Source organism: Saccharomycopsis crataegensis, assembly GCF_037102585.1.
Source record: "Saccharomycopsis crataegensis DNA, jcf7180000000072, whole genome shotgun sequence".
NCBI classification, from domain to species: domain Eukaryota; kingdom Fungi; phylum Ascomycota; class Saccharomycetes; order Ascoideales; family Saccharomycopsidaceae; genus Saccharomycopsis; species Saccharomycopsis crataegensis.
The window spans coordinates 1,036,523-1,061,746 of record NW_027043819.1 but is presented as its reverse complement, the minus strand read 5'-3'; the positions used below and the strand labels follow the sequence as shown (position 1 = coordinate 1,061,746).

Genomic DNA, 25,224 nt, shown 5'->3' with positions numbered 1-25,224 from the left:
AGTGAGAAACTTATTAAGAGCCAGGCGTCGTTGAAAACTGAGGTTTTAATCAAGTAAGGGTTTCTTCAGAAGCACCCAATCCCCGCAGGTACTTTTAAAAAGTGAGAACGGGAGGATTTGTGTTTTAATTTACTGTCCTGCGGTAAAAATAGTACCTTTCTTTAAAGATACTAAAAGACCGTTACAATTGGTCATACGCATAGGTCCTTGGATCAACAAACTGGTACTCGAATTAAAGATACCGGTCTTAAGTTTAATGGAAAAAAAAAGAGAAAAAAATAAAAAAAAAATGTCGATAATTAGTGACACCCGATGCTCATCGATCGTAATGATCAATCCTACCGAGTTCTAAAGAAATTATCAAGTTTTCCTCTGTCCAACGGGAAATCGCTATTCAATCCATTAAAGTTATTGATCATCTCCAACCCAAACAACTTCGACAAACTCCTAGAAATCTCAATTATCATCTCAGAACGAGGGACAAAAGAAATAAGATGAAGAAAGGGAAAATGTGAGAGCATAATAGGAGACAATATGTTATAGGAGAGAATGCACTGTCTAAATGATGGACTTGGTACAAAGAAAAAGAAAAAGAATCTTTGAATTGTTAAGGTGAAAAAAAATTTCCGTCGCCTTTTTATAGTAAAATGGGCGATGTCCTGGTGTTGGGATGTGTTATGAGGCTCGGTGGCTGCTTTTTTTTTTGGGGCCACCTGATGTGTGGGTGGCTGGGTATCTCGGGCTATGATGAGCTGGCTATTTCGACCAGTGTCTATGAGATATACTACCAGTAATATTAATGTCTATGAGGATGGTAATGGAGAATGGCCGATAATCGAGACGGATTTCCACTGAAGCATTTTCTGTGTTTGCTAGGACCGCGCAAGGGCTCTTCCACGGCAGTTACGTAAGCACTCAGTGGCAAAAAAAGGGTTCCGAGGAACGGTCGAGAGTGTGGCACGTGCCCGAGAGGTGGAAATTTTATCGAGTTCCATAAAAAATAAGATCCGAATTATTGATAATCACTATCGAGAGTGGTAGTCTGCATACATATATTTGTCATCCAGGGGGAAACAACGTCGCCACTTGCTACCTTGTATATTTAATAAGTAGTACTTTGCTGATCAAAAATAATTATACATATCCTGCTACATACAATATAACCAGAGAACAGCAGAATCATGTCTGAAGATACAGGACAACCTCCTCCTACTCATCCATCTTTCCCATCGGGTGGTGTCAACAGTAACTTGAACATTTTACCAAGTCAGCCAATCCCAAAGAAATCGGCCATCATTAAGACCGATCGTCCCAGACCCCACGTTTGTTTGATTTGTACCCGAGCGTTTGCTAGATTAGAACATCTCAAGAGACACGAAAGATCACACACAAATGAAAAGCCATTCCAATGCGCTGCTTGTGGCCGCTGCTTTGCAAGACGTGATTTGGTCCTAAGGCACCAACAGAAGTTACACGCCGGTTTACTAAGCGCTAACAATACTAACAACAACAATAACAACTCAGGAAGCAATTCCGGCGGAACTGACAAAGCTAAAGGAAAGCTAAAAAATTACAGCGGCAATATCATCGAGCATAAAAACAACACCGAGAAAATCAAGCCTCTACCTGGACAAATTACACAACCACTACAACAGGAAAAGGCGAGGCAATCACAAAAGCTAGCACCACAAAACAATTCTTTAAAGCCCCAAGTGCCAAGTCCATTGCTACAAGCTTCAGGAATTGGTGGCCTCCCAAATCAATTTCTATCGCCACTTCAAGAACCTCAGCCGACGTCAGATAAGCTTATCTCTCCAATAAACAACAACCAGGCAACTTTTTTTGAAGCCCAGTCAAATAGCAATAGCGCTTCTCCAAATGACTCAATTTATCAACCTTTTTCTCCAGCAAGTACGTTAAATTCTAATTCAATGAGCAGGTCCGGCACAAATGATGGGTTGGGATTGGGCCCAATAAATCTGTTGAATTCTCTTAGCGGAGGAGTTGCTGGTGCAAAACCCAACGCCACCGGAGACTTCCCCTCGTCTAATGGAGGTCCGATGATGAGTCTCTCTAATTCCATTGGCAATATCAAAAATATTTCTAATAATAGCGCCTTGAAGAAAACTAATTCCGATCCGGCATTTGCGAAGCGGGCTGCTTTGAAATCGTCGCAAAAACCACTACCAGCCATGACGAGAATGAGCTCACATGCCATCAACGATAATGATGCGATTGAAATAGATGGGGAAAGTGAAGATGAGGACCTACTCACCTCATTCCAAATGTTCCATACAAATTCAGAGACAAAAAACTCAATGATACCTTCTAAAACTAGTGATAATATCCCTGCTACAAGTAACCCAGCGGGGTCTCACAACCCTCAGACTGACTATTCTAAGCATCATCCACATCCTCACCATCATCATCGTCATGCATCGTTTTCAGCAACTCTGATGATCTCGTATACTTCCCCTTTTGAAGCGCTCAATATTGTGTCCCATGACACAGTTCCTGAGGCACCTCACCAAGTAGGATTCTCGACTCCCCAAATGTCTGCACAGGAATTGGTTGAAAAAGCTGTTATGGCTGGTGTTGATTTAGAAGCTTTGGGTGTTGACTGGGGTGGACTTGAAGGCTTCCATTTGGACGGTGTAGAACAACATTCACAACATCAAAAACAGCAATCTTATAATCAACAAACTGGATATTTGAAATCTGAGCAGCAAAATACTGGTGAAGGTCACAGCCTTTTCCACAATCATGCTGCCTTCCAAAGTCATGATGTAAACAAAAATGATAGTACACAACTCCAAGGTCATAGCCCCAATGTCAGCCCTAGTTCTAAACCAAAAGAACAAATGGACCACACAATATTTTCCAACTCCGATAATACTGGGCAAGCAAACGATTTATTTAACCAGCATTCTTATTATGATGTAAATAGCAATTATCGGAACAATAATGGATATATCGGGTTTGAGCATGATGGCCATGAAATGACCCCATTTCAGTATTCGCTTTTTGGTAATTCTCATGACCATAATTATGGTCATAGCCATCAGCATCGTGATACCCACTCAGACCGACAAAGAATGACAATTTCTGGTCAAAACGTTTCGACTGTCCTCAACATGAATAGTGGTAATGGTAGTATTTCCACAAACCCATCGGAAGTTCCATCGCATACTCACCATGACCAAAGGGAGGAATATGTGGATCTTCCTGCGCTTCAAGAGTTTCTCCATACTGGTACCATTGGTGGAGGGGCCGGTTTTGATGACTACAGAAGTTTGAGACGCTGGGTTGCGTTACATGGAGGACAAGTGGAGAATGTTGATGAGGACCTCGAGAATAATGTGGATGAGGACCTCGAGAATAATGATGAAGAGATGAATAACAAAGACATCAAATCTGATAAACAGAACTTCAAGCACGAAGACAAGAAACTAGTGAATGATTTTAGAACTGAAAATAACAGCAATAGAGTCTACCATAATATGGCTTCGGGCATCCCAATGAATGGAAAAGGAGAACAAAATGTTGTTGACATACTAGATGAAAATTGGCTAGATGAGTTTATAAGGACTCCACTTAATCTGGGCCATCACTTGCAATATGATATCAACCATATTGGGTTTGTTGACCGTCAACAATATCAAGAAGGATTGGTACAAGAATCAGATAGTAATGGATCTCCTGTTGCCGCTTCTCCGGTTTTATCTGTGACGACAAATGTCCCTGCTGGGGCGACTGTTGGTGTGCAAAATACTTTATCTACACAAAATCCTACTAATTCCATGGCACCAGCCTCTGGGAGAGGAACCATAATCAATAATAACAAAAAGGTTGGTTCTACAGTGAGTGGAAGAATTACAAAAAATCCATTGGCAAAAACTTTGAGTGGTTCTGCTAAACCGACTTCCTCGATTAAGACTGGCATACCTTTATCAAAGGGATTCAGCTCTTCGGCAGCTGGTGGAAATGTTTCTGTTGCAGCAGGAAAATCTGTTGGTGCAGCCAAACCAGTTGTTGGATTTGGTAAGGTTGCGGGCAAAGGCGGTAAGATTATGGCCAAAACTGGAAGTAAAAAAGATAAAAACTCAAGAATTATGATAGCCGGCACCGATATTGCTTCGTTGTTCAGGGATCGTCAATTGGATCTATTTAAACAACAAACCCAAGCGCAAGGTAAACCGTTGGCTAATACCAACTCTAACATCAATTCTCCGAATGTTAATTCGTTTGGAAATTCTCCAAGCTTTAGTGGATTGACAAGTCCTATTGCTTCAGTGAATAGTTCGAATAACAATTTTATTTCCAATGGATTACGCTCTAGTTCTGGAAGTGGTACAGGATCACCTTACCCAAACTCTTTTGCATTAAGTAATGGCGACGATATTTCGAATACAGGTATAAAATCAGCAGCAATGTCCAGTGCTGCATCCAATAATTCATTTCTCAACACAATAAACATGCATGCTTCATATCCTTCTGAACTCAAGTTTGATTTGTTCACGAAAAAGATTCGAGATCATATCATTGAAAGTAATGGGTTGTCTGAAGGACAATTCCCAAGTATTGGCGAATTGAACAGTTATAGCTTTTTGTACTGCAAAGAGTTTGATGCCTATTTCCCGTTTGTTCACTTGCCTTCAATTGAACTGACTATCGAAAATATCCCTTTATTGTTGGCTGTGGCCGCTATCGGGGCGTTGTATTCGTTCCATTCTTCTAATTCATTGTTGCTATTTGGGGTGTCAAAGTTTTATATCCATAATTTCCTAGAAACCAATAAAAATGTTCAGCATGATGATATTCCATTATGGTTGATACAGTGCTTAACCCTCAATATGTTTTTGGGGATTTTCAACAATGATGAGTCTTTGAATAAGTCTATTGCCAAACAATTGAACTCCTTGATTTATTTAGTGAAGAAGTGTTCTTTGCATTTACCATTAGAACAATTCATTACTCCACCACCAATTTTTGATGCCACTTCGACTCAAAACGATCATAACACTACCCCGTTGATTTTGAAGAACAACTTTGATTATTTCATTTTGGCACAGTCTAGAATTCGTACGGTTCATACCATTTTATTAATCTCAGTGTTGTTTGATACATTGATCGGTGCACCAATTGTTTTGAAATCGGAAGATTTGCAATGTGGTACTCCATGTCCGAATGAAGCTTATTGGAAGGCTCCAAATTACCAAAAATGGTTCCAATTATTGCATGGTGATAACATTGTGATTGACTCAAAGTTTGCATTAATTCAGTTGTCTAATGGTGGGTCATTTACTGAGTTGATTTCATCGTTGGTAAATCATAATTATTTGGATTTGGTCAATAGACAAGTTGGATTGAAAGTGTTGTTACTGTTGTTGATGTATATTCATCAAACCATTTACGAAAGAAGAATGGAGCTGAGAAGACAGGAAATGAATGATGGTCTTAGGGCGATGAAATGGAGAATGAACGATCGTGTTGAATTGGAATCTTTGTTGAAGTATTGGGAATTGTTATTTATTAGGAATGAAGGGATCTTAATTCCTAACACTTCTAATTTGGCATTGATTAATAAATCTCCGATTTTGAAACTCATTTTGCCATTACTTTCGTTTTCTAAGATCAGGCTCTGTCTTTCGGTGACCCCGATTTTAGAACGTGTTTGGGTGAAGGATTGGGAAGGGATGAATGAACAATTAACATTGATTGAAAATGACCCGGAAGCCTTAAGAGAATCCCTGAGATATGCGTTGAATATTATTGAACTATGGATTGATTTGATTTCGGTGCATAATGATGCACAAAAGACGAGTCGCAAGACCCCTATTTTCTTTTTAACTTGTACTTTCACCAGTATTTTATTTTTAACCGAGTACTTGCATACTATTGAGAAGTTGACGATTACCTATGCTAATCTGTTGGTTGACAAACAGAACTCTTCAAAATCTATTTTGACTGCCATTGATACGGCGTTATTTATCAGAGTTTCCAAAGTTTTGAGAAAAGTTAGCACCACTTTGACTCCTGACAATGCCAATACCAGAAGTTTTACGGAGTTTTTAACGTTTCAAGCTAGTGGATCTCTTGAGTTTGATAATTTGAGTGAAGATGCTAATAAATTAGGTCAATCTGGTATTCCTAAAAGTGAAACTACTACTGAAGATTCTATGGATAAATTAATCTGTTTTATCCGAAGCTCAAGGTTGTCGTCTAAGTGTTTATATTTGGGAATTCGTATTTTAGCTGATGCACCAATTTGGCCTGCTGCTGTATTGTTTGCAGAGGCTTTAAGGGCTAGACTGATGGCCATTTCAGGGACCACTGATGCCACTCCAAATAGCAGTGTCAATTCTGGCTGATTTTTTTTTTTTTTTTTTTGAAGAGTATTTTTATTACATGATACTAATAATGATATATTATCTTGCATCGCTGTTGCGGGATGGATATTTGGTCTGCCTGGCGTTTGATATACCAGGGTATAAAAAAGAAAGTACAATAATACAGTGACCCTACCAATGAAGAGAACAGGATATCATGGCAAACATGAAGACAACCCAAAATGGAGAATTTGAATTTTTAATATTCATAAATCATATCAAACTTTTTTTTTCTCTTTCTCTTTAACTACCTAATGAAATAATGTTTTTTTTTGTTTTTTTTTTTATTTTTGTTCTTTAATGTTCTTTTCTATTTTTCGATGATGACTTTTCTAAATGATATATACGTATATATATTCTCTATTTGTATTTGCTACAGTATTATTATTTTTTCTTTTTTTAAGCATATCTTAAATATTTCTGTTTTAATGAGATTTCCTATAACGAACCACTCTCGGGTTTTAGTGGATTGCTCGGCAATGGTCGGGGCAGCGCTGACCCCAAAAAGTTACGGGGATTATTGCTCGCCGGTACCGGTGGGCCGCCACTTTGGCACCATGCGCTGAAAATTTTACTGTGAAATTCTACTCCGCATATATAATCATCTTTATTGACTCATTTTTTCACTTGTTTTTGACTAATAATTATAATTGGATATTCTATAAGATAAATAGCGGTGTGATTGCAGAGTTTTTTTAGGAAAAATATTATTATTTGTGTCTGTGTTATCCTTTGATAGTCTTATCATTATTACCTACAATTATTTTATTCCTATCGAGTGACACATACTGTCAAAAAAACAACAGCAACAACATAATAGATATATAGATTTAAAAGCAATGGAGTGTTGTTCTAGAAAAGCAGGTCAGTTTCCAAAGTTCACCAACATGTTGGCTGATCCTTCAGAGAAGTACGTTCGTCAAAAGAAGATCCAGTTTCCTCAGAGAACCTGGCCAGATAAGGAAATCAATGCCCCACCACGTTGGTTGTCGACCGATTTGCGTGATGGGAACCAATCTTTGCCTGACCCAATGTCGGTCGAAGAAAAGAAGCTTTATTTCCAGAAATTGGTAGAAATTGGTTTCAAAGAAATCGAAGTGGCCTTTCCAAGTGCTTCACAAACAGATTTTGATTTCACCAGATACGCGGTGGAAAATTGTCCTGAAGACGTCACCATCCAGGTGTTGACCCAATCGAGAGAACACTTGATTCGCAGAACCGTGGAATCTCTTAAAGGAGCCAAACGTGCGTGTATCCATGTGTATTTGGCAACCTCGGATCTTTTCAGAGAGGTGGTGTTCAACATGACCCGTGAACAAGCGGTGGCCAAAGCAGTCGAAGTCACTGAATTGGTGCGTTCTTTAACCAAAGATGACCCATCGACCGAAGGGACTCATTGGCAATACGAATTTTCTCCAGAAACTTTCAGTGATACCGATCCAGCATTTGCCGTGGAGATTTGTGAGGCAGTAAAAGCGGCATGGGAACCAAGTGTCGAAAACCCAATTATTTTCAACTTACCGGCTACTGTGGAAATGAACTTGCCTAATGTGTACGCTGACCAGATCGAATACTTCTGTACCCATATTTCTGAACGTGAAAAGTGTTGTATTTCTTTACACTGTCATAATGATCGTGGATGTGGGGTCGCGGCCACCGAATTAGGAGTGTTAGCCGGGGGTGACAGAGTCGAAGGTTGTATATTTGGTAATGGGGAAAGAACCGGGAATGTTGATATCGTCACTTTGGCTTTGAACTTGTACACCCACGGGATCAATCCAAAGCTCGACTTTTCTGATTTGGAAGAGATCATCAAGATTGTTGAACGTTGTAACAAGATCCCAGTCAATGAAAGAGCCCCATACGGTGGGTCTCTTGTGGTGTGTGCTTTCAGTGGATCGCATCAAGACGCTATTAAGAAAGGGTTTGTCTCGCAAGATAAGCGGAGAATCGGCGGGGACAAGACTTGGAAAATGCCATACTTGCCATTGGATCCAAAGGATATTGGTCGTGATTACGAAGCGGTTATCCGTGTCAACTCCCAATCTGGTAAAGGTGGTGCTGCCTGGATCATTCTTAAGGCCTTGGATTTGGACTTGCCAAGACCTTTGCAAGTTGCGTTCTCTAACGTTGTTCAACAGAGTGCTGATACTCTTGGAAGAGAATTGAAGGCACAAGAAATTATCAATTTGTTCCAAAAGGAATACTATTTGAATCCAAACAACAAGGTTGCTCTTGTGGACTTCTCGATTGGTAATTCAGGATTGTCGAACCCTGACAAAAACAGAAAACTTATGGCGGACTTGGTTATCAATTCCGAAGGGGAAACTGTTTCTGGGGTTGGTAACGGTCCAATTTCTGCATTCACCGATGCTTTGTTGAAGAGATTCAAGATCGATTCTTTGGCTGTCGAAAACTATAACGAACATACTTTGGGTAAGGATAAGAGTAATTCCGAAGCCGCTGCCTACATTCAATTAAGTTTTGTCAGTAGAAAGACTGGTGAATTGACCAAGAGATTTGGTGTTGGTATTCACAAGGATGTTTCGCAGGCTTCTATTTTGTCTTTGCTTTCTATCATGAACTGGATGTTTGAGAATGGTGAAATTACTGTTTGAGTGGTTAATTGGTTTTTGTTGGTTTGTTTAATTGGATTTATGTTTTTGTTATTAAAGGACTGTCCGTTTTTATGATTGAGTTAGTTTACAGAAGAGATTACAAATGATGATCTAAATGTTGTACATATTTTAATAAAAACATTTTTGTTTTGTTGATGATGGAAGGCGTAATATAAAAATAATTGATGGACTGATGAAAAAAATAATTGTCAAATGATGGTGACAATGTTCGTATAAATCGTGATCAACTGATCACATTAATAATCCCTGATCCAAATTGACGGGCGCAGAAGAGTCCAGAACCCCGCAGCAACTTTTAATTATTTTTTCCCATCGGGACAATTTTTTGTATTATTTTTTAAACTTGCCCAATCGTTCTGTAAATTGTTCTATTCAACTCATTTATTATAATTATTATCATTATTTTTACCATTTATTGATCACAATGTCTCTTAAACAAGGCGACGCCGTCCCAGCCAACACCATCTTCAAGTACGTTCCAGTCAAGTTGAACGATACCGACTCACTTACTTGCCCAGCCCCGGTGGCGTACAACTTATCAAAAGATGCCGAACAATCCAAGAAGGTCTTGATCGTCTCTTATCCGGGAGCCTTCACTCCTACATGTTCCCAAACCCATGTGCCAGAATTCTTGGAGGACGCTAATATCAAAACCGTTCTCGCTAAAGGGTACGACAAGATTGTTTTCCTTTCCGCTAATGATCCATTTGTGTTACAAGCGTTTGCCAAAGCCCTTGGGGTCGACAAGGACGAAACTAAAGTGAAACATGTCATTTTTGCCAGCGACACCTACGCTGAATTTAGCAAGAAGTTTGGTCTCGAATTGGATTTGACCAAAATGGGGTTGGGCATCAGAACTGGGAGATATGCGATGGTGATCAATGATGGTAAAGTGAGCTACATTGGTCAGGAATTGGGAGGCGATGTCACGGTTTCAGGTTTCAAGAGTGTTTTGCAACACTTGTAATTTATATTAAATATTTATATATATATATAAATATAAGCATCGTCTTATCTATTGTATTTTAATTGATGATGATGACATCCATTTTGATGTGGTTGTTTTATGTAGAGGTACCGCTGCCGCGGGTCGTCGTCGCCTTATGTTGCTACTTTTTTTAAAGTTTTTCCGTTTTTCACCCCATCATCACCATCTCCATCACCAACGATCCCATATATAAACCGTGTGGAACAACCTCTAAAACCTTTTTGGCAAGTCACGGAAGCAATAATAATAAATAGAAATATACCAATTAAACATAATAACAATATACAATATTCCAATGTTCAGCGCCAACTCTTCCCACTCATTGCTCGCCAAATCTATCTGTCGTGGTGTTCATCGCAGCTTCTTCCATACCTCTAGGGCCTCTTTGATCAACATTGGCCAGAAACTTCCTGTCACCACAGTGTTCGAGTCTTCTCCAGGTAATAAGCTCAACCTTCTTGATGCCATAACCTCCAAATCTATCATTGTTGGGGTGCCTGGTGCTTTTTCCCCAGGTTGCTCGGCATCCCATATTCCAGGATACATTGCCAACCTTGACAAATTCAAACAAAAAGGGATTGACCAAGTGTTCGTCGTGGCGGTTAACGATGCCTTCGTCACCAATGCCTGGAAGCAATCGCTTAATGCCCCAGAAGAAATGAGATTTATCGCTGACGCCACCGGAGACTTGACCGAAGAATTAGACTTGAGTTTTGACGCCACCGCCTTCTTTGGTAATTTCAGATCTAAAAGATACGCCTTGGTGGTCGATAACGAAGGTAAGGTCGAAAACTTGTTTGTTGAGCCAGATAATGTCAGTGTCAATGTTTCCAGTGCGGAAAATGTCTTGAAGATGTGTTGAAATTGCCGATTTTCATTTCCGCCAAAACATGATATGAACGTATTCAATTTCTTATATCCATTATTGCCATTTATGCGGTAAGTTGTTGTTTCGAGGTTGTTGTTTTTTGTTTTTTTTTCAAGTATAAACATTTGCTTATTATACCAAAATTAATATATACACATACTGCGCTAATATGAGGCATTGTACTATTATCATAATATGGATCGGATCAGCTGTCTGAGTCAATGTTGTTAAGTCATCAATAAATTCTTCAGATACGACTCAGAGTCTCCTTGGAAATCAAATAGCTGAAAGCTTGGATACTGCTTTTTCTTTTTCTTTCACTTGGTTACTAGCCAAGTAATAGGTTCGATCGTATGAGCTTTTGATATCCATGATTGGGTATGATAAATCGTTATAAATTGGGGATTTTACAGACTTACTGATAAGCTTATATTTTTATTTAATGATTTTAAAAAAAAATAAACACATATTTGCCTCTATTTTTTTTTTTTTCACAGTCCATTATTCTTAAGGCTTTTGCATTCTGTCATCCTTAATGATTTTGCATTGTGCCATCATTTGGGGACCTATTATTGAGGCCTTATCTAATCTCATGATGTCATTGGGACTGCAAGGATGATACCCGAGTTTTCCGCACAGCCAGATGCGATAGCCAATGTACCTCCTGGAATAAAGTGAAGCATGTGTCTGTAAAATAAAGCCAAATTGTAACGAGAAATGCTTCATTCAATAGAAGGCCTTTGAAAAACAAATATCGTCAGTTGGTCAATCATCAGAACAAGGTACACACCGCGCGTATAAGCAGAACTTCATGTACCATCACCAGGGGTTTAATTCATAAAAATGTATATACCACACACGTGGTAGGTAGTCTCTCATATGTGTATACCAACCTGACGGTTTTGATTAGCTGCCCCGTCTATACCATTACAATGGTATTTATTTTACAAAATAAATAGGTAACTATTTTGGTTAAGATGTGTGTGATGAAGGTGATATAGTGATGTGTATATTTTGAAAAAATATAATTTCAGAAAGAAAATGTAATACTACTATTGCCATATTTAGAGTATTTTAAGATGTTTTAAGGAAAATTAGTGCTTAATATCTAATCTTGGATATCTTGAGAATAATGTGGTGCATTATTATGGTGGTTGAGAAAATGTATGATAGTTGAGAAAGTCAGATCTTGTAATATAGTATTGGTAATATTTGAATTCCAATATTATCTAATAATTTATTTTCTCTATTTTCTCCTCTTGCTTTAGCTCTTACTTATTTATCTTATCTTAGACTTCTATTATTCTATCAATACACTCCTATCTTTGAGTTATCCCCCCATTTCTTATCTCTACTTCAATTGTTTTGATCCAAGAACTACTATTTATAAAATAATCAATATTTCCACTTTCATTAAGTATATAATATTCTAATAAGAATAGTCATTTCAAATACTCAAGATATTATAGATTCCTAAAAATTTATTGCTCTTTGATTTTCTTATGGTGGCCTTAAACTCAATAATTTACCGAAGAAAAGTATTTTGAAAATGTTGTTATTTCGAAAAGGCCTTTCAGCATTGAGTCTGTTTACTAATGGTTAATAAGCAACAAAAAATGTTTGGTGTGTATTTATTACGCATTAGAAGCCTAAATGTATCCACCCATAGTAATTTAAAAAAAGAGGAAACGCTGGCTTCCCTAACCTAATTTTCTCAAAAAATTTTGAAATTTAACACCCTAGCGTTTATTGTTCAACTAGATGCTACAATCTTTATCCCTATTTTTATGTACCTCGGATTTAAAAGATACTTGTAGCACGGACTTAAAGAAAATTTGCCAACATCACTTTTACGTAATTATTAGTATTTGTTTATAATAAAGATTTTTTTGCGGGTTTTAAGAAATAATAACGTTGATGATACAAGTTTTTCTGCGGGATTTAACAATTGATAACTCGAAACAATTTAATTATTCGGTTTTTATTTTCCTTTGGTATAAATCTAACACGGGATATAACCTAAGGCCTGTTTATGTCAACATAATTTGTAGCTAATATATAAGTGGCCTTTCTGCTCCCCTATCAACAGAATAATGGCTTTTATATGAAAATTATATTACTTCAAGTTCTCTAGGCTTTTGATCATTTAAAAAATGGATGACATAAAAAAGTCTATTATAGACGATACTATCTCAGATTCAAACTCTGATATCCAGTCGTTTAACCCAGGTTCGGGACATGAAGCTAATCATACAAGCGATGAAATTGAAATAGTCTCCAGAATTGCTTCTAATGTTGACCAGAATGACCCAAACAACGTCCTTCATCGTTTAGAAACTCTTTCAGTACAATTATCCAATGTCACTACCAGAGACACTTTTACTATTGACCCTGATGATTTTGACCTTGCACAACTTCTCAAAGGCCATTTGAAAAACTCTGACAGAGGAAATGTCAAACTTAGATCAACCGGCGTGCTTTTACATGATGCCGCTATAATTGGTGTCGATAGATCTGCAACTTTCGCTCCTACCTTTGGCTCAACTTTGAACATCCCTAGTAAAATTATCTCAGGATTACACTCTAGAGCTGAAAAGCCATTTAGAAGGATAGTAAACAGAGTGAATGCTGTTGTGAAGGCCGGTGAAATGTGTCTTGTCCTTGGCAGACCGGGTGCTGGTTGCTCTTCCTTACTTAAATCCATTTCAGGAGAAGGTCTTGATCAATATGAGGGTACCGAGGGGTCTATCACCTTCGATGGTGTTACTCAAGATCACATGTTGAAACATCATAAGAACGATCTTATTTATAACCCAGAATTGGATGTTCACTTTCCACACTTGACAGTCCAGCAGACTTTGCGCTTTGCTATTGGTTGTAAAGTTCCAAATACCAGAGTGAATGCGGTTACTGACAACGCGACAGTGAAGCAATATGTGGATTTCAAGACTGACATGTTGGCCACTATCTTTGGATTAAGACATACTTATAATACCAAAGTTGGGAATGATTTTGTACGTGGTGTTTCTGGTGGTGAGAGAAAAAGAGTTTCTATCGCTGAAGCCTTAGCTGCCGATGCCAAAGTTTACTGCTGGGATAATGCTACCAGAGGTTTGGATGCTTCCACAGCCTTGGAATACGCATCTGCCATCAGAGTCCTTGCCAATCTTTTAGATGCAACCAATTTTGTCACAATTTATCAGGCCTCCGAAAACATTTATGAAAAATTCGATAAAGTCTTGATTCTTTATGAAGGAAGGCAGATTTTCTTTGGGCCAATCCACGATGCGAAGCCATATTTTGAAAACATGGGTTACGAATGTCCACAACGCCAGGCCACCCCCGAATTCTTGACTGCAATCACTGACCCACTTGGCAGAACAACCAAGCCTGGATATGAAAACAAGGTCCCAAGAAATGCTGTGGAGTTTGAAAATTATTGGCATAAGTCTCCACAATTCCAAAAATTGAGTGAAGAAATTGCCCAAAATGAGAAGCTGTTTGCTGGTAGTGATACCGAAGATCTTTTCTTTGAATCTTCTAAAATTGAAAAGAGTCGGGTACATTCAACCTTCACTGTCAGTTACGCTGAACAGTTAAGACTTAACTTTGTTAGAGCTTATCAAGTTGCCCTTGGTGATTTATCCTATTTATCTACTCAAATCATCTCCGATATAATCCAGGCTTTGATCACAGGTTCCCTTTATTATAATATTCCAAATACTACCTCCGGAGCTTTCTCAAGAGGAGGCAATTTGTTTTTTTGTATCTTATATTATTCTTTGGCTGGTCTTGCTTCAGTTTCCAATAGCTTCCAAAAACGTCCCATCCTTCTTAAACAAAAAGCTTATTCATTCTGCCATCCTTCCACTGAATTCTTTGCTTCCTTTATTGTTGACGCTATGTTCAAAATGCTTGGCATAGTTCCTTTTATCATAATCAACTTTTTTTTGGCCCATCTTAAACGTGATGCAGGTAACTTTTTTGTCAACTTCTTGTTTGTCATTTTGTCTTCATTTTCTATGAATGCTTTTTTCCAAATGATTGCTATATTCTCTCCAGCACTTTCAATTGCTAATTCCATATGTGGTCTTCTCACTCTTGCAGCTATTTGTTACTCATGTTTCATGATCCAGCTCCCATCCATGCATCCCTGGTTTAAATGGATTAACTGGTTGAATCCTATTCGTTATGGTTTTGAGTCAATTATGGTCAACGAATTTCATCATGTTAATATGACTTGTTCAAAGATAGTTCCATCTGGTTCAGGTTATGAAGGTGTTTCTGTCGCTAACCAGGCTTGTGTCTCTGTCGGTTCAGTTCCTGGTTCCATCTTTGTCCATGGTGATAAATACATAAAGGCTGCTTTTGATTTTTCCTTTATGCATTTATGGCCGAACTTCGGTATTTTATTAAGCATGTTGATTTTTTTCCTTGCCGTTTCTGGGATTGCTTCTGAAATCATGACTGCTGACTCAGCCGGTTTTGATGTTTTAATTTTCAAAAAAACTAAAGAAACACGCAAGATATTAGCTGCACAACGTCAAAGTGCTACAGACCCTGAAAAGCCTGAATTGGAGTATGCCTCTGTGTCAACTGATATTGAAAAGCAAAAAGAAACTACGAACAAGGTATTTGAAGGCTTAGGCTCAAAAGATCTCTTTTTGTGGCAACATGTGGATTATGATGTTACTTTGAAAACCGGGGAGGTTAGAAGGTTATTGAATGATGTCCAGGGGTATGTTAAACCAGGTACCCTTACTGCTTTGATGGGTGAATCTGGTGCTGGTAAAACCACTTTGTTGAATACTTTGTCCCAAAGAATTGATACTGGTGTTATCACGGGTGATATGTTGGTTAATGGAAGACCATTGGACTCTTCCTTTAAGAGAAAAACTGGATACGTACAACAACAAGATGTACATTTTTCGGAATTGACTGTCAGAGAGTCCCTTAGATTTGCTGCTAATCTTAGAAGAAGCAGAAGTGTCCCGGAAGCCGAAAAATATGAATATGTTGAGCAGATTATTGACATCTTGAGCATGGAATCCTATTCTGATGCTGTTGTTGGTCAACCAGGTTTCGGTTTAAATGTTGAGCAAAGAAAGAAATTATCTATTGGTGTGGAATTAGTTGCCAAGCCATCTTTACTCCTTTTCTTGGATGAGCCGACCTCTGGATTAGATTCCCAATCTTCTTGGTCCATTGTTAAATTGATGCGTGATTTGGCTAATGCTGGACAAGCTATATTGTGTACTATTCATCAACCTTCTGCGGTGTTATTTGAAGAATTTGATAGATTGCTATTATTGAGAAAGGGGGGCCATACTGTTTATTTTGGTGACATCGGTGAGCACTCTAAGATATTGTTGAATTATTTTGAAAAACATGGTGCGAGAAAGTGTCTCAATGAGGAAAACCCTGCCGAGTATATTCTTGAAGCCATTGGTGCTGGTGCTACTGCCTCCTCCAATCAAAACTGGGGTGATGTCTGGCTTGGATCTGAGGAATGTGCTTCTGTGACTGCTGAAATTACCCAATTGATCAAAGATTCTAGTATTAACCATTCGGAAGAAAATCCAGAAATGAAGAAGACTTTTATTACTCCTTATTACTATCAACTTTTGTTAGTTACTCGGAGAGTAGGAACACAATTTTGGAGGGACCCTACTTATCTCATATCCAAAATGATGTTAATGATTCTTGCTGGATTGCTCATCGGTTTCACTTACTGGGATGCAGGTAATTCTATAGTTGGGATGCAAAATGTTATGTTTTCTATGTTTATGTCTGTCATTATTTCTGCACCATTAATTCATCAAATCCAAGCTCGTGCTCTAGAATCTAGAGAAGTATATGAAGTTAGAGAGTCTAAATCCAACACATATCACTGGTCCGCTTTATTATTTGCACAATTCATTAATGAGTTACCATATCATTTGCTTTTCTCGACAATTTTCTTTATTTCCTTTTATTATCCAGCTCACAGGAATTATGACTCATATACTGTTGGTTCTTATTATTTGTTTTACTGTATCATGTTCCAATTATATTTCGTCTCTTTTGGGTTGTGGATTGTTTATATGTCTCCAAATTTGCCTGCAGCTGCCGTCTTGGTCTCCCTATTCTTTGCATTTATGATTGCATTTTGTGGTGTTGTTCAACCACCAAGTATGTATACTTGACTATTGTTTTTGATTATTGATTGAAATTTTTAGGCCCGTTTACTAACTTTTTCCTTAGGTTTAATGCCTGGTTTCTGGACATTCATGTGGAAGACTTCCCCCTACACATACTTTATCCAAGCTTTTATGATCTTATCACTCCATAAATTGAAGATTAGGTGTAAAAAATCCGAGTTTATCACGGTCCAGCCTCCAAATGGTGAAATTTGCGGTGCTTATCTTGATCATTTCACAAAAGTTTCTGGTGGCTATATCAACAATCCATCTGCCACTTCAAACTGTGAGTACTGTCAATACAGTGTTGGTGATCAATATCTAGCTACAGTCGATATCAAGAGCTCTTATTTGTGGAGAAACTTCGGATTTATGTGGGTTTATATTTCTTTTAACCTTTTTGCTATGGTATCATGCTTTTGGTTCTTTAGAGTTAGAAAGGGATCAACTATCGACATCAAATCCATAATATCTAAATTCCAAAAAGTATCAAAGAAATAATATTTTAGTTCAAAATGCTACTAGGTATAATAATTCTTCAAATATGAGAAAAGATTCAGTTAAAGTTCCAATCACCCTATCACTATCATCTAACTATTTCACATCAATTACACAAAATATTTTTCATTCAATTAAATAGAATTTTTCATATTCAATTAAACATACTTTTCATTCAATTAAATAGAATTTTTCATATTCAATTAAACATACTTTTCATTTGAACCCTTTAATAAATACTTCTTCATACAACACCTATGTTTAATTCTTGACACAAGAAATTTATTAGAAACTTAACAATGATTAAAGAATTCAATGATCGCTTGGGAATCTGTGGTGACTATCCCACTGGTGGTACTGTTGGTCTGGCTCTGTTAATGGATGGTTATTATGGGTAGGCATAGTGCATTTCAACATGGTCAAAATCCTGGAGACCATATCTTTGAGATCTTTGAACCCCCTGTTAGTGGCATACCCACTGTTATTGTTGGATTCGTGGTGAGTTGTAGTTGGAGCTGGTTCAGTAATAGCTTGATTGGAGGTGCTAATTGCTTTAGGGCACATGACTGTCTTGGACATACTACTAAATATCAGCTTATAAATATTGTATGTCTACATAGTATAGTAGTAGGTAATAATCATCAAACGCTACAAAGGTAGTGGGAGTATTTGATTTTATATGTCCATGGCTATTGAGACATATGGAGAAGTGTGCACTATGGACAGACTGACATAATATAACACAAAGAGAACATAGAGATACTTGAAGAAAAACAGGGATTATTTATCATGAAGGATATTTCCTGAAAGAAGGACTTCAGTAAAATCACCGAATTATTATTAAAGACTGTGATGCTTTTTTATGTATTCAAATTATAATAATAAAGATTGAGAAGTAATTATGAGAAAAGAATGCTGAGATATATGGGGATAAATGGAAATAAATGATAGCCAAAAAAAAAGAAATTTCCGGGCGCACGTATAAGAGCTTTGCTGGGGCAGCAGGGGAGGGTATTTTGGTGGGGGATAAGGGATATATAATAAATTTGGAGGGGAATAATGCTCATTGCACTGGTATATGTTTGTTTGGAAAACAAGTACCGCAGATGTGGTATATGTCTAACAAGTTATTGAAACTTATGGGTTTTTTTGGTAAGTAACATTTGAATCTAGGAGGTCATAGCTTGAAAGGAATCGCTTGGTAAGCAGGGAAAATTACAATCCAGGAGACAATCCCATAAAATGTTGAGTTTCTCTAGAGGTATAAGATTAAAAGGCACTAGCTTAAAGGTGCTAGATTCTAGGAGATGAATTGGAAAGCTTCAATGGAATCACCTTGTTTACAAAAAGCATCAGAATGTGCGAAGCATTACAAAATTAGAGATACCAGGTGGACTCCCATGATACATGTATGGACTTTTGATAGTCGAAGCCCTGTGTAACACACAATTCAATTCACATTTGAAAGGTGCAATTTTTCATGACCAATCAATACCCATCGCTGTTTAAGAAGTGGTTGAAAAAAGTGGTGTACCGCCATCCAAATTATTTGATCTACTACCAACTGACAGAGCTGATTACTAATTCCCATTGGTTTCTGTTAGAAGCTTATTATTCGTGTTCAATTCTTCATAAATCTATTGTCAAAAATAACGAAGCAGATTATAACTACTATTTATGGCTTGATTGCGAATAGATTTTAGTCGTTAATTCAGAAAGGATTAAAAAAAAAATAGCAAATGATAAGTGTAAATGAAAAAAGTTATAAAAAAAAGTCTAACTATGAAGGAAAAAAGAATAGAGATAGCAATAGGAAAATTTTAGACCACCATTCAAGTTCATGTGTTGGGCATGCATTGCAGCCTTGAAACTGATAGATTTGCTCATTGATGAACCAACCCCACAATGTGGTTTACTCCTCTTTATCTTTCCGCTTGCATACTGAGTCAGTTCTTTCATCCTGTCCAATTTGTTCCACTACTTTTTCAAGGATATCAACATACTGTTGTTGTACTTTGTTCATCCTGCCAATTTTGATTTCTGAATATGCTGAAGCTGAGAAAGAATTAATGATGGGTGGATTTATAGGAGAAGCGGTGGCGGCAAGAGGAGTGGCAACACTCCCATGATTTGGCGAACCATCGAAATCACCAGAGTCCGAGGTAAAATCATAAACGGAGCTACTATCAATACATTCCTCACAAATATGGTCTGACTTAGAGCACAAATGAGTATAATTGAGCACCTCAGAAGTTTCATTCAAAAAAGGAGGCTCAACTTGGGCAATACAATCGACAGGGTTCAAAGATTTCGGAGCAGCTTTGACTGTCAGATAATTAGCTTTGGAAACTTTATTATTCGCAATACTATAGTGATCTTTATCAGGACCACAATAAGAGTATAATTTATTACTATTAATAACTCTGGATTTCTCAATTAAAGAAGGCTCAATATTGATACTCCCATTCAAACTCTCTGGTGCAGCTCTAACTTTTGGGAATGTGGTTTTGGCAGCATTATGATCATCACGAGCAGCAAAACTACCATGAGCTAGTTTAGTAGCACAGGTAACATCCACAACCACTGGGGCACTTTCTAAATCAAGATTATTGTTCAAGTCCTCCCCTGAATTCTTGGTGAGTTCAGCATTGGAGATGGTATTTTGAGTAATATTTGACATGCTAATGTTATCAGTGGAGGGTTCGGTGGTAATAATGGTGGTAAAACTGCTTTTCGGGGTAAGCATTTCGTCAACTAAGGATCTGGTGGTACTAATAGTGGTAATGCTGCTCTTTTGACTGACAACGTTATCAGATGATGATTGAGCAGTGCTGATAACGGCCATACTCTTGTTTGAAGTGACCTGTTCGTTAATAGTGGCAGCTGGCTTTGGAGAAACCAAGACAATTTCATGCTCCTTTCCAAAAAGAGTGTTCTGTAAAGCAATCATCAATTCAAGTTTAGATTGTATGAAGGCAGGAGCTAAGTCATTCTGCATCGTCTTGTGGGATAAGCTGGCATCGTTCCAGAGCTTTTGGCAAAAACGAACATAGAAATCAAATTGTTCATTTTGCGCTTCTGTAATAGGATCATGTTTCAATGCCGAACCTTGCGCTTCTTCTTTCACTGGCTTCTTCAAAATTTTGAGCACTTTATCGAATTTTTTCAACTTGGAACCCTGACCTGTGTTACTATCATTGCCACTTCTAACAAGTTGTGAGTTTTTAGCTCCTTTTTTGGTGCCAGCGGAACTTTGATTTTGTGGCTGAGACTTTATTGGCACTCTTGCGGACGTTTTGGAGGAGTGCAAGATTTGGTAGTGCGCAGGGACTTTCAAGTAACGGCTCGCTGCAGACAACGAGGTTTTTGATTTTTCCTTATTTGGCCTTTTGGTAGCAGCAATTGGAATTTGGCATGATCCGAATCTCTGTGAAATCTTTCCAACTTTTTGTACCAAATGATTTCTAGATACTTCAATTTTGTCAACGATTTTATCACAATTTCCTGCAAGTTTATTTCCGAATCTCAAATTTTTGACAGGGTCTTCTTTTGCCTTGCCAATATTGGTATCCTCACTGTTGCTACCGATGTCGTCCCTCTTTACCTGTTGTAATTTTCTTTGCTTTCTGGCTTCTTTTTCCTGTAATCTCTCTTCCTTTTGTTTCCTTTTGAGCTCTTGTTTGGCTTTTTTCTCTCTCAACTTTTCTTCCCTTTTCTGGATTTTCAATTGTTTTTTTTGTTCTTTTTTCCGCAACTTTTCTTCTCTCTTCTGAATTTTCAACTCTTGCTTCTCTATTTTTTTTCTCAGCTTTTCTTCTCTTTTCTGCATTCTCAATTCTTCTGTTCTCTTTCTCTCCGCCTGTTTTCTTACTTTTCTGTCTTCACGACTTTCCTGTTTCAAAGCAACTTCCAAAAAATTGGGCTTACTTTTCCCGATATCATTCTTGATCCTCTCCTCTTCACGGTGTGCATTCACGGACTCAAACACAACCGTGTTTATTGTCAATGGGGATAGGTTAGTATTCTCCTCAGGTAAGTCAGCATGCGACAAAGGTTCAATGGACGAGGCCAATATTGGCGAAAGGTCAAATGAAGATGTCTGCAGTACTGACAAAATTTCATATGAAGAGTGCTCAGCTGGTACACGTTGGTTTGGCAAATTTGTGGAAGGAGGATTGGTAACTGGTTTAGGGTTAATTGGAGTATATTCAACTGTGGCAGTTTCAGAAAATGATAGCTCATCTTCAGCAACATCAGCAGCAGCAACATTTTTGGAAGTATATTTGAAGAAACCGAAAATATTGATGGACATCCTTCTGAAGAAAGAAGCCATTCTGTTATATTGTGGCATCTCTGGGGAAATAGAGGTATTGATCTCTGGTTGTGGTGGTGTCATATTCTAATGGGACTGTTAGTTTTCTGTTGATCTTGGTTCTGTGCGATCTACCCTTCCAAAGGAGTGACTGATTAGGGAGAGATAGATCATCAAAAAGAATGTGACAAAGTCTTCGAATAATAACTTACCAATGATGAAGTAAATGTTTTTAATATGATCACTAAAAATCTGAAGATTTTGGTGGTGGTGTAGGTTGAAAGTAATTTTGGTTTGATAGAAGGGATTTTTAGAGTAAGAGATTTTTGTGAACCACTTTGAAACCAGTTATGGTTATGTGTTACTCTCCGCTTATTTTTGTGTAACAAAGCAGCAAATGTCACAGACATAAAGTCATCATCGGCATGTGTAAACAAAAAGCTGCATGTTAGAAATCACAAAAAGCTGCATGTTAGAAATCACAAAAACAAAAAACAAAAAAGTGCCCCATAACTTTTCACTGATAAAGTGTATAATTATATTTTTGATGCAAAATAATGAATGTATAATGCCAGTAGTTATATTAGTTCCGGTATAAACACTGGCCTATTGACGTTTGTAATATCTACTACACAATTTCTTTCACTTTGGTGCAAATGGCCTGCGTGAAACCCGTACACTGGGGATCTCATCTCTACACTAATATATAACTCTTTTATTACTGTGATATATGCCCACATAGGTGGCACTGATAGCGGGGGTTTTGGAACTTTGAGTGTAAACATATTACTGTAAAAGGGACAATAAGCTCAAGAAAGATGAAATGACACGTTGATAGTTACGTGATTGTTTTGGTAAATCTGCACAACCTTCTAGTTAAACGTGTGTAATAGAATCTTGAAACCATTTTTTGCTCAACAGACCCTGCTAATATCTTCACGACTATCTACTTCTTTACCAAGCAGCCATTCATCTTAAAATTATGCTCCAGGATAAATAAATAACAGAAAAGATCCCACCGAATCTTTAAATCTTCAAAAGATAAAAAAGACTGGCCAGCCCCTGGAAACCACTCCTTCTATGCTGGAATCAATGATCAAAACCACTGATTCTCCTGATGGAGCATATAAAGATTTCCAGTCTTTTCTGTTGCGAAAAAACCAATACCAGAAGATTACTCTCCTCACTGGCTCATCATATGAGTAGCTATATCAATTATAATTGTGGACATCGGTTAATAGAAGTTCTAAATAATTGAACAAGCCCCTAGTATTTTCTTCTTGACTCAGGTTGGGTCTTTTGTTTCTGTCTATCACTAAAAAAGATAATGGGTCAATACCTGCTTCATTTAAGGATTTTTCGCAATTTTCTTGCTAGATTTTCTGATACCAATAAATAGTGGCGATATCATGAATCTAAGTTCTATTTATTATTTTGCGAAACAGAGTACAGATTATTTTATTGATGATACTATTGTACGATTCGCCAAAGTGCCATACATTATTGTACAACTCGCGAGCTCATATCTGGCGATATTGAGATAGGAGCCCATTTTTACGACTCAGTAGCTGCTCATTTATGCTTGAAACAAATTCATTGGATTCGTGTCTAGTCAATATCCGAGTATCTAGCATCTAAAACATGAAATCAAACACACACACTAACACTATACGATCTTCAATCAGTTATGGGCAGATGTAATTTATTTAGTGCGTAGTTGCAGAAAGTAAAGAAACAAAAAAAAAAAAAAAGAAACACTAGATTGGGTCAACGTTAATAATATGTGCTGTGTGATATCTGCTGATTCTTCTGATGACAAATTAGTGATTTGTGCTTGATGGCTAGCGATAACCAACATGTCGACGAGTAAAATCATCAACCCCGGGGGGTGAAGTGGGGTGAGTGTGCCATGGGCCGCATAAGGGCGCATGAGAGGCAGGCGCGCGACGGTAAAAATCACACCACACCGAAAATTGGCTGATTTCTAGAAACTCCGTGCCAATTCCCTCCACATCAACACAATAAAACACCGTGGTTGACAGCCATATTACTGCAAAGTAGTGGTCAACCTATGTTCAAATGCTTTCACTATATTGCCACCAGCATTATACAGAATATGAAAGAGAATAGACTTTGTACGCACAATCCCGGCATTTTTCGCTTATTTTTCTTGTTGTTTTTAGTTATTTTGCGATCTGCCGTTGCCAGTTTCTGACTCGTATTCCATCGACAGAAAAATTTTGGGTCCAAAAAAAATCACACCACAAGATCGTATCCTCGACATTCGCTGCAACATCCACTAACGCGATGACACGACCAAGCAAAATTTAATTTAATTTTAAAATAATATAAAAAAAAAAAATCCCTCGACTATAAAAGTAAATGTCTATTCTCTCTTGGTTTTGCAAAAAATTTGGTTCCGTATTTTGTTTCATCATTTCCTTTCTGTTGCTCATTATCTTACTATAATATCACTATTTATCCCACAATGGCTCTTCACAACTACCTCTACTTCAAGCACGAAGACAGCAATATCAGAAAAATTGCCAGTGTCAACGATGCCTGCAATAAGCCACAAACCCTTCATAGTAAAGTAACCAAAAGAAATGGAAAACAGAAGATTCCAGTTACTGGCACAGAGTTGTCAGTGGAAGCAGTTCAAAGTTAAAGAAAAAGGATGTGCAGTCACCAACTTTGGCCCTTTTCGTTTAGCTTATTTAATCCATATTCCTCACTCTTAGGATTGTTAGCATACAAACATGCTTTTCCGAAGGATCTTCATTCTTTCCTTCCCACTTTCAGTTCTCGGATTTTCTATATTATTATTGTTGTTATTTTTCTAATTCAAAATCTCTATTCGAGTAATAGTGACAAAGTTACATGTTGCGATCAAATCAAAATGTATGGTTTATTTTCCACGCTAACCAGAGTTGATTAAAAGATCAAAGCCGTCTGGTCTTTTCAAATAATCCATATTTGGGTTTAGCATATTTTGCTTTCTTCACATATTTATTTTATGGTGGGTTCCTGTTATTTTCCAGTTTTTTTTTTTTTTTTCTGTGCTGCTGGACTGTGTTACGCTTATGTTTTTTTTTTGTGTTCTCTTTGTTCTATCTACACATTATTTGCTTTTTTATTATCTATATTCATTTTCCTGTCTATTAAATAAAATCTTTCAAAGATTTAATTCATTCTCTTGAAGAAACAGTAATCAGAAATACCTACCCCTTGTAATATCGTGTTGCGATTGATCTCTTCAAAAAAGAAAGAGAAATCAAAGTCAAGCAAGAATTCCTATACATATCAGAAACAACCCTTCTTCCTTAATTCAGCTAAATCACTAATTATTTC

At 37.5% G+C, this 25,224-nt stretch overlaps 8 protein-coding genes across 8 annotated transcripts; 6 read left to right on the top strand and 2 right to left on the bottom strand. All coding sequences in view use genetic code 12, as the record gives it.

Moving 5' to 3' along the window:
* Nucleotides 1–1,181: 1,181 nt before the first annotated feature.
* Nucleotides 1,182–6,371, top strand: DASC09_004420 (Tda9 protein; the record flags this gene model as incomplete). Its single annotated transcript, XM_064994045.1, has 1 exon — nt 1,182–6,371. One exon carries the CDS (start codon nt 1,182–1,184, stop codon nt 6,369–6,371), a length of 5,190 nt encoding a protein of 1,729 aa, XP_064850117.1.
* Nucleotides 6,372–7,228: 857 nt separating this feature from the next.
* On the top strand, nt 7,229–9,007 carry DASC09_004410 (2-isopropylmalate synthase; the record flags this gene model as incomplete). Its single annotated transcript, XM_064994044.1, has 1 exon — nt 7,229–9,007. The coding sequence occupies one exon, from the start codon at nt 7,229–7,231 to the stop codon at nt 9,005–9,007; it is 1,779 nt and encodes a 592-aa protein (XP_064850116.1).
* A 445-nt stretch (nt 9,008–9,452) lies between these two features.
* DASC09_004400 (peroxiredoxin family protein) lies at nt 9,453–9,995 on the top strand (the record flags this gene model as incomplete). The annotated part of the gene is made up of 1 exon (XM_064994043.1): nt 9,453–9,995. One exon carries the CDS (start codon nt 9,453–9,455, stop codon nt 9,993–9,995), a length of 543 nt encoding a protein of 180 aa, XP_064850115.1.
* A 316-nt stretch (nt 9,996–10,311) lies between these two features.
* On the top strand, nt 10,312–10,878 carry DASC09_004390 (peroxiredoxin family protein; the record flags this gene model as incomplete). The annotated part of the gene is made up of 1 exon (XM_064994042.1): nt 10,312–10,878. One exon carries the CDS (start codon nt 10,312–10,314, stop codon nt 10,876–10,878), a length of 567 nt encoding a protein of 188 aa, XP_064850114.1.
* A 282-nt stretch (nt 10,879–11,160) lies between these two features.
* On the bottom strand, nt 11,161–11,386 carry DASC09_004380 (uncharacterized protein; the record flags this gene model as incomplete). The annotated part of the gene is made up of 2 exons (XM_064994041.1): nt 11,161–11,310; nt 11,351–11,386. 2 exons carry the CDS (start codon nt 11,384–11,386, stop codon nt 11,161–11,163), a joined length of 186 nt encoding a protein of 61 aa, XP_064850113.1.
* Nucleotides 11,387–13,037: 1,651 nt separating this feature from the next.
* DASC09_004370 (uncharacterized protein) lies at nt 13,038–17,564 on the top strand (the record flags this gene model as incomplete). Its single annotated transcript, XM_064994040.1, has 2 exons — nt 13,038–17,055; nt 17,128–17,564. 2 exons carry the CDS (start codon nt 13,038–13,040, stop codon nt 17,562–17,564), a joined length of 4,455 nt encoding a protein of 1,484 aa, XP_064850112.1.
* Nucleotides 17,565–19,473: 1,909 nt separating this feature from the next.
* On the bottom strand, nt 19,474–21,873 carry DASC09_004360 (uncharacterized protein; the record flags this gene model as incomplete). Its single annotated transcript, XM_064994039.1, has 1 exon — nt 19,474–21,873. One exon carries the CDS (start codon nt 21,871–21,873, stop codon nt 19,474–19,476), a length of 2,400 nt encoding a protein of 799 aa, XP_064850111.1.
* Nucleotides 21,874–24,361: 2,488 nt separating this feature from the next.
* DASC09_004350 (uncharacterized protein) lies at nt 24,362–24,541 on the top strand (the record flags this gene model as incomplete). Its single annotated transcript, XM_064994038.1, has 1 exon — nt 24,362–24,541. One exon carries the CDS (start codon nt 24,362–24,364, stop codon nt 24,539–24,541), a length of 180 nt encoding a protein of 59 aa, XP_064850110.1.
* Between the last annotated feature and the right edge of the window lie 683 nt (nt 24,542–25,224).